The following is a 9,126-nucleotide window of genomic DNA, read 5'->3' as shown; positions in this document are numbered from 1 at the left end:
TGTGTATGTGTGGTGTGTGGTGTGGTGTGTATGTGTGGTGTGTGTTGTGAGTGTGTGCGTGGTGTGTAAATGTGTGGTGTGTATGTGAGTTTGAGCAGAAGGGGGGGTCGGGATCAGCTGATGAGGGACTGGCTCTCCCGCAGTGGTCCCCCATCTCCCTGCCAAGAACCCACCTGCAGGGGTCCCGCGTGCACACGCGCGAGCAGGGGAGAGTGTGCACACACATATACACACAGCAGTCAGACCCTGGGGCTTTGCCAGCTGTCGCCTCCTGGGGTGTGACCACAGAGCAGCTCAAGATCGGGCCTGGCCCAGAGCCTGCCCTCCAGCCCCAACTTGGGCAGGCCAGTGTGTCCGCCAGGCAAGGGGATTTCGGGGACCAGGATGGGACAGTGAAGCGTGACTGGGGTCGGATGGAGGGGTCCTAGGCCCACCACTCACTCAGGGGCCTTCTCAGCTTGGGTGGGTGCCCCTGGTGGGCCCGAGACCCGGCCGCCTCTCCACTCTGATCCCACAGGGCTCCGAGAAGAAGCTGCGGCTGCAAGTCCCACCCCGGATTCGCAGGACACCGACACTGACCTTCTACAAGGTGAGGGGGCGCACAGGCCTCTGCTGCAGCCCCAGGCAGGGGTCCACACCCTCCTCCTGGACCCCCACCTGTGTGCCTCCTCTGCTCTGGGGGCTCTGGTGGTGGATGCCAGGGGCAGATGTGGCCGGCAGGAAGGGTGTAACGGTCCCTCTGACCCATCCCCCACAGCCCGACAACGTCCCAGTCAAACTAAACACGGCTGCCATCCTTCGAGAAGGGGCCTTGTACCAGCGGCAGGTGGAGAGAGAGTTGGAGAGGTGAGGGAAGCTGCTGGGGGAGGCTGGGACGACCCCCAGAGGCTGCTGCTCATGGGGCCCCTAGCTCCCCTTCCATGCCCTGGGCTGCAGGATGGGGCTGGGAAGGTGGGCATCTGCACAGAGGGCAAGGGGAGCAGAGGGAGTGGGCATCTTCGCTGGGAACAAAGGGTGGACGGGTCTGAGGCTGTGACTCTGCAGAGGACACGAATGTCAGCATTTACAGAGATCGCTCCAGCTCAGGGAGCCACTGAGCTGACCCCCAGCCCCCACAAACCTTCCTGCCAGGCCTTCTCTAAGAGGACGAACCCCTGAACTCGCTGGTCCACGGCGGCATCAGCTGTGCAGGAGCTGGGGGGCTGGCCAGGGGCATGGCGCGTAAAAGATAGGTGGGTAGGAGAGAAGGTGGGGGGTAGCCGAGGGGTAGGCAAAGGGGTGGTGGAGGCTGGTGGATGGATAGACAGGTGGACAGAGGTGTTGTAGATGGACGGATATAAGGATGGTGCATGGACATATGGGTGGTAGATGGATAGCCAGATGGACAGGGAGGTGGTGGATGGATAGAGGGATGGCTGGACAGAGGAGTGGGAGGTGGGTAGTCGGGTGGACAGAGGGTGGATAGTTGTTGGGAAAAGAGAATAAATGGACAGAGATAGTAGATGGACAGACAGTAGGCAAGGGAATTGCAGGCAGGTTGGCAAAGGGATGGTGGGTGAGAGGGTGGATAGATGGATGAGTGGCTAAGAAAGGGATAGACAAAAGTGGGTGCTGAGGGACAGTGTTTGGGTGGGGGTGGGAGAAGAAGCAGGTCACCCACACCTGGGAAGGCCTGGCAGGGCTGCACGGCCTGGCCCACAAAAGTCAATCCACATCGTGCCCTCCGGCCTTCCTCCCAGGGTGGACAAGCTTGTGGACGGGGCTGGGGACTTCTCCGAGTTTCTCGAGTGGCAGAAGAAGATGCAGATGAAGGACCAGGAGGAGCGGCGGGCCGCAGAGGAGTGCCGGAGGCTGCAAGGGAAACTCAGCCACGAGGAGGCCATCCTGGCCCGGCAGAATCTCGTGCAAGAGAACAAGCAGAAGGCGGAACAGAAGAAGGAGGAGGTGAGGGGCTTCACTCCAGGGCAATGGGTGTGGGTGGGGGCTGGGGTGGGCACTGAGCCATCTGACCACGGCACCATGGCCCAAGGAGAAGCCAATTGTACACGGCCCGTGTGTTAGTCTGGGTGGACCAGAGAAACAAATTCATAGACACTCGTGTATATAGGAAAGAGCGTTATATACATTAAGAAAGCATCCCAGCCCAGTTCAGATCAAGTCTATAAGTCCAATATTAGCCCACACATCCAGTATCAGTCTGTAAATTCCTCTTCAAACTCACATAACACATGCAATGATACTGAGTACGGAAGATCACAGGCCATTGGGCAGAAAGTCTTGTGGACCCAGTGGCAGTGGAAGCATCTCAGCACTGGCGTGGGTCTCCACGTGGCTCCTCCAACTCCAAGACTCTAGCTTCCATCAGCATAGCTCCACGTGGCTTGTCAACAGGAATGTCTCTCAGGGAGTGAGTGAGTGTCCTGCCCCCAGCAAGCTAATTATCTCCTTTGTGCCTCCAAATGAAGTCATCAAGCTGCAACAAGATTGACAGGCTGAACGCCATCCCTTCACGCATAATAGTCTCAACTTGAAAACAGATTATGTAACTACCACAGCCTGATTCTGTGGTCATTAGCTTATGGGCTGACCCCAGGTCCTTTCCTGCCAAGACTCAGAGGGTGGTGGTGGATTCTCTGCCTTCCTTGAAAAGGGTGGGCTCAGTGCACCGACTGACCACACGTCAGGACCAGCCTTCTGCACGGCTGGCCCCACTGGCAGGGCCAGGAGTCCATACACACCTGGGTGCCCTTCAGGGAAGACTGGGCTTCTAGCAGAACATCCAGACACAGGGCCCCTTGGAGTTTGGCATCCTGACATGCAGTATGGTTTGTGACTGTTGGCCTTCCCAACCAGAAGTGCCCAGTGATTGTTCTAGACTCCTCATCCTCCTCTGAAGGCAGGCTGCCAAGATGGGGGCTCCCAATCTGTGTGTCCCACAAGCCCAGGCCTTCCAGGGAGACCAGGAGGGTCTCGGCAAGCCAGGCCAGGCGTGTGGCTCTGCCTGTCCTGAGAACAAGTCCTTCTGAGGGCCAGTCACCAGGGACACTCTCAGAAGTCCCAAGGAATGCCTTCCCCAGATTGAGTTATCTGCTGGTGTCTGTTTGTGTTCAGTCCCTAGCTTTGCTCTTGTCTTTCTGTCTGTCTGTCTGTCAGGTGTTCTCAATTCAGGCCCAACTCAGAGTGACCCCTATGTACAACCCAGCAAAACGCTGCCCGGTGGCCCCATGCCGCCCTCATCACACGGCTGTGCCTGAGCCCATTGTTGCAGCCGCTGTGTCAATCCATCTCATGAAGGGTCTTCCTCTGTGGTGGGGGCCTTCCCCTTGATTCCCCCAGGGACTAGTCCCTCCCCCACCCCCACCCCCCACCCCCGCCCGATCACATGTCCACAGTGGGAAAATAAACTCACTGTCATCGAGTCAATTGTGGCTCATAGGGGTCCTATAGGACAGATGTGGCAGTTACATAATCTCCTGTCAACTTGCAAAGGGGTGGAGTCTGGCCTGTCAATCAGGTTGCAGCGTGATGCCCTCCTTTGAAGGCACAAAGGAGATAAACAGCTCACTGGAGACTAGAGACACTCACTCCCTGTGAGACATCCTGTTGACAAGTCACGTGGAGCTGCACTGATGGAGCCAGAGCCTTGGAGCTAGGGGAGCCACGTGAAAACCCACGTCAGTGCTGAGAGGCTTCCACCGCCACTGGATCCAGAAGACTTTCAACCCACTGGCCTGTGATCTTCCTGCATTCTGCATCACTGCACGGCTGCGTGAGTCTAAAGAGGAAATTATAGACTGGGTATCAGGCATATAGGGTAATATCGGACTTAGGGACTTGATCTGGAATGTTTGGACTAGTATCGACATATGGATTAATATCAGACTTATGGACTTGATCTGGAAGTTCAAGATAAGAACATTTTTGAGAATGGCACAGGACCGGGTGTTGTTCTGTGCATTGGGTCGGTATGGGTGAGAGCCAATTCAACAGGGCATGACGGCCCCCTGTGAATTTCCCAGCCAGACAGTCGCTCTTGGGCATAGAAAGCCCTCATCTTTCTCCCCTGCCCATAGGGCAAAAGGTACATTCCTGCCCCCTCCCTTCTAAGGAATACTCCGCTGTGCAGAAGCCCACTGTTCTTCCTCCTCTGCCACCACCACGCCCCAGCCGTCTCTCACTGTCTCTGGTGCCCCTGCTTTCCGTCTCCTCGATGGAGGAGCTTCAGCATAGGGCTCTCGGGATCCAGAAACTGTACTCCATTCCCGGTTTTTTCCTTACCTTCAAGAAGGAAATCTGGAATGGCTCCTTTTACGTCTAGAAAGATGGCCACACAGACCAATCCTCGTGTTCAGGTTCCTTCCACCCTATTCACGTGGTCCCGCCCCTCCTGGGTTCCACATACCTTGCTCGCATTCTTAGCAAGATGTCCACTGGGCCGCAAACACCTCACACCGGCACAGGCGAGCACTGTGGGCTTCCGCCTGGATAAGGACTCAATGTAAGGAAAACCCAGATCCTCAAACGTGGACCCATGGAGAAAAGACCGAAGTGGTCGAGGATGTCGTCTTGCTTGGATGCACGGTCGGTGCTCACGGCAGCCGCCTCAGGAGATCAAAGACGTGGTGCGCAGGACCCACCTGCTGCACAAGGCCTCTTTAGAGGGCTGAAGAGCCAGAGGACACCTCAAGGACTCAGGTGCGCCTGAGCCCAGCCACGGTCTGTCCTGTCACCGTGTGTGTGTGTGTATGTGTGTGTGTGTGTGTGTAAGTTGACACTGCAGAAGGAAGGATGGCTGTGTCTGTATACTGAGGAATACTGCACGTGCATGGACTGCCAAAGGGAAACAGTTCTGTCTTGGAAGAGGCAGCCAGTACGCTCCTTAGGAGGGCAAGATTCCGTGTCACGTTCTTTGGGTGTGCGGTCAGGAGAGACCGGTCCCTGGAGAAAGGCGTCACGCGTGGTCAACTAGAGGGGAAGTAAAACAAACAAAAACAGGAAGACACTCGACAAAATGGATGGCCACGGTGGCAGCCAGTGGGCTCAAACGTAAGGACACTTGGCGCAGGCACCAGAGCAGGCAGTGTTTCGTTCCAGGGTCGCTGTGAGTCCAAACCGACTCGTTGGCGCCTAGCACCAACTGCTCTGCTCTGCGGAGCAAGCCGCGGAGACCAGCTGGCGGCCACAGCCAGGCCTTCATCGCGCAGGGCGGGGAGGGTTCCTCCAGTTCTTCCTGCCTGAGAAGCCCCGAGAGTGGACTTCCGTCTGCCTTTCTGCCTCCAGGTCTTGGCACGTTTCATCAGAATGCTGTCTTCTCAAGCCATGCTTCGAAATCTCTCCCACGAGCTTTAGCTCTGTGACTCTGCGCTCAAGAGCAAGCGTCCAGGTCTCCTCTGACATCCACTTGGGTCTGGTTTGCTGTTTCTTCATGGCCACGTGCTTTCTTCGTTTCACATGTGATGTTCTTGATGTCAACTGCAACTCCTCTGGTGTTTGGCCACTAGTGGTAAACGCATCAGATTTATTCTGGAGAAACCTTCTAAGTTTAGGTGGGGTATACCCCAAGCTTTCGACGCTGGTGGACTTGCTCAAATGAACAGTAACACAGGTCTGTAAAGATGACGGCCTTGGGGGAAAAAACCCTAAGGGGCAATCCTACTCTGTGTTACGTACGGGGTTGCAGTGAATTGGAATTGACTTGACAGCCACAGATTGGGTTGGCTTGGTGGCTGAATGGCCAGATGCTAATGGAAAGGTTAGCTCCCTTGCCTGGCCATTTGTTCCCATAAAGATTTCAGCCTAGAAAATTCTATGGGGTATTTCTACCCTGGGTCAGAAATCGACATGAGGGCACCTAACAGATTTTGACATTTTTTCCTCTCAACGAATGTCCTCTTCTGCCCTTAAATCCCACCCAGGGGAGCATAATGAATTAGGTCGGAGGGTCGCCCTAGGCCCCTCTGGGCTGCAGCAGTTCCACAGCTCTCCTTGTTGTTGATGGCCTGGACGATTCTGCGGAGTGGTGATCATGCAGTTGTAGAAGCGCACTCTCTGGGGTGTGTGCCTGACTCATGGCTGCCCTGTTGGCCTCCACCACCCGGCTGCGAGGACTATCAGTTGCTTTTCTTGTCCGTAGTGGGTCCTCCTTTTCCTGTCCTCTGCCCTTTGGAAGGTGGGGGGGTGTCAGGGAGTGTGGTCCCCGCTGGCTGCCGGTGAGGAGGGCTTCAGCGCCTCCACCTCTGTGAGGACCAAACCACTCCCCCAGTTACTCGGAGACCCGGGAGAGAAGTCTCTTCCTTCCCAATAGATTTATTCGCTCCATCGTTTATGAAGCCTGAGGAGAAGCTGCCTTCTCTTTCAACCCCATCGCTCCACAAACCTTTTGAAGCCCTCCATAGCTGCGTCATTGCGGACTCACAAATATTGACTACGGGTTTTTTGTTACCATCCTTATTTGTCTTGTTGTGTAGATGGCCCTTTCAGGTGGCTCCTGTGTCGCTGAGGCACGCCCCATCCTTGTATTCTTTCTAGTTTTTCCTTAACTTCTGGCACTGTAAGATGCTCCAGGTTCATTCCTGCCTCGCCCGAAAGGCCGTTTCTCCAAGGTCCTGTTTCCCTTTATTGAAGGGTGACACAAAGTCATTTTAACAGTGCCCTAGTCCCCAGTGTGAGGTTGTAGCCAGAAGTCCCCCACCCCCACGTGAGTCAGATAGTCAGGAATGAATCCTGACAGCAGGAGAGGGCTCATTTCCCTTTCCTTCCCTGTGTGCTATATGTGTTTGTTGCTACAAGTTGCCCTCTGAGGACTGCTTTTGCAAATGGCCCAAAGGTTTGGGTATGTTGTGTTTTCATTCTTATTTGAATTCAAGGATTTACTTTTAAATTTTCCTCCATTACCCAGTAGTTTTTAAGCAGGGTGCTACTCAGTTCCTATGTGTTTGGTTTTTCTCTCCCCTTCATTCTTCCTACTGCCGATTTCAAATTTAATAGCATCATGATCTCATAAGACACTTTGTAGAATCTTGACGTCTTACGGCTTACTGAAGCTGCTTTGTAGCCTAACAGGTGGTCTGTTATGGAGTATGCCCCGTGTGCACTAGAACATAATGCATATGGAGTTTTCGTTGGTGGGGGTGTTCTGTACTTGCCTATGAGGTTAGGTTGCTTGAATGGATGTGCTCATTAATTCTGCCACGTCTTTGCTGAGTTTCTTTCTAGTGGCCCTGTCCCTCCTTGGAAATGGTGCATGAAAGTCTCCTGCTATGTTTATGAGGTTGTCTATTTCTGTCTGCAAGTCTCTTGAAATGTGGTTTATCGATTGGAGGTTCTTCCATTGGGTCGGTAAGGGGGTGGCCATTTCAAAGCTGCTTCTCCCAGGTCAGCAAATGCATTACATAATGAATTCTTTATGCTCAGTCTCTATGTCCAGGGGCCAAGCTACCCAAGGCCATTTCTCTTGGCTTACTGTACAATTGAGTAGGAGCTCCCTGGCAGCGCTGGGCCAGTGACAGGCATTACAGGTCCCACCTTGCCCTGCACAGCATCCTGAGCATTTAAAGCACCTCTCTGAATGGCTCCAGACTAGAAATGCTCTTGCTGTTTTTCCACTGTCATGGGTTAAGTTGTGTCCCTCTTGATATGTGTTAGGCTAGCTAGGCCTGACAGTTGTATGATGCTGTATCATCCCCCCGCCCCATCGGTTGGAAGAGGAGTAGGGTTGAGATCGAACACCACCACTCAGGTCACAGCTCTTGTCCTAGGCAAGTGGGGTGTGGTCTGCATCACCTTTCACCTTTGAGATAAAACCAACTGCCGTCAAGTCCATGCTGACTCATAGCAACCCTGTAGGACAGGGAAAAACTGACCCTGCGAGTTTCTGAGACTGGAACTCTTGACGGGAGTAGAAAACCCCATCTTTCGCCCACAGAGTAGAGGTAGTTTTCGAACTGCTGACCTGATGGTTAGCAGCCCAGCACCTAACCATCATGCCACAGGGGAGAGAGAAGTGAGCAGAGAAGGAGGGGTGTCAATACGATCAGGAGAGAAGAGCTGGTCGTGCGGTGTATCCTTTGTTTCCAGGACCCTTGTGCCAGGGACCTCTGAGACCCAGGGATGATTGGGCCAAGACACATGGGATTCCCAACGAATACCAGGCCCACGGGTGTTGGAAGGCGACAAGGGCCTTCCCCCAGAGCACATAGAGTCTCCGCCTAGAGCTGGTGCCCGGGATCCAGACTAGCCTCCTAAACTCTAAGAGGAAACATTTCCACTGACGCCACGCACTGTGGCACTGCTGTTGTAGCAGTGCCCGCTGCTGACGGCATTCCCCAATGAGACTAGATCAGCGGTTCTCAACTGTGGGTCGCAACCCCTTTGGAGTCGCCTGATTCATAACAGTAGCAGAATGACAGTTATGTAGTAGCAACGAAAATAATTTTACCATTGGGGGCATTTCACCACGAAATGAGGAACTTTATTAAAGAGTTGTGGCATGGTGGCATGACGAAGGTTGAGAACCCCTGGACTAGAGGAAGCTGTGCAGTCTGCACAGAAGCAGACAGAAAACAGGTAATAGAGTAGGTGCACCTAAGCATGACAGAAGGGAGGGTGCTGGGGGACCCCTGCATTCACAGATGGCTGAGAAGCGGAAAGCCGCCTTCTGCGCTTACGGGGGGCCGCTCCGAGTCACAAGGACTAAATAGCGCACGGGAAGCGCTGTCCACATACAGCTGAGACAGGGCTCCCCAGGCCTGGTGTGCCCTCAGGGTGGCCTGGGCACTGTTGGTGTGCCCAGCCCCATCAGCAAACAATTACTATCGTGTCTCATCTGGGTGGGAGGGGGGACAGTGGTTGATGGGTTTCTGGGGAGATCTCTGGCCTCACTCTAGCTTCATCCTCAGATCTGGATAGGACATGGTGTGGTGCTGGGACTCAGACTGCCTGCCCTCCACCCTCCCACCCCCCCACACCCGACATATGACCACACTGAGAGGAGTATAAATGGTGGAACTTCCCAGAGGCAGCCAGACTATTATGGGGACCACCTGGTGCTAGGATTGGCTTAGGACCAGGGCCCTGAGTCAAGCCCCCCCCCCCCCACCCGCGACCCTTTGCCTCCCCTCACAGCCC

General features: G+C 54.5%; 1 protein-coding gene across 1 annotated transcript in view; it reads left to right on the top strand.

The window, feature by feature from the left end:
• CFAP99 (cilia and flagella associated protein 99) overlaps positions 1 to 9,126 on the top strand; it is a 67,513-nt gene that overhangs the window by 29,066 nt on the left and 29,321 nt on the right. The window contains exons 8-10 of the mRNA XM_045289468.1: positions 458 to 589; positions 758 to 846; positions 1,740 to 1,944. Coding sequence (XP_045145403.1) covers positions 458 to 589; positions 758 to 846; positions 1,740 to 1,944 — 426 coding nt within the window. The remainder of the gene's footprint in view (positions 1 to 457; positions 590 to 757; positions 847 to 1,739; positions 1,945 to 9,126) is intronic.

Source organism: Echinops telfairi, unplaced genomic scaffold (assembly GCF_000313985.2).
Source record: "Echinops telfairi isolate 266 unplaced genomic scaffold, ASM31398v2 ScPeMD7_28;HRSCAF=97, whole genome shotgun sequence".
Lineage (NCBI taxonomy): Eukaryota > Metazoa > Chordata > Mammalia > Afrosoricida > Tenrecidae > Echinops > Echinops telfairi.
This window is presented reverse-complemented; position numbering and strand designations above follow the sequence as displayed.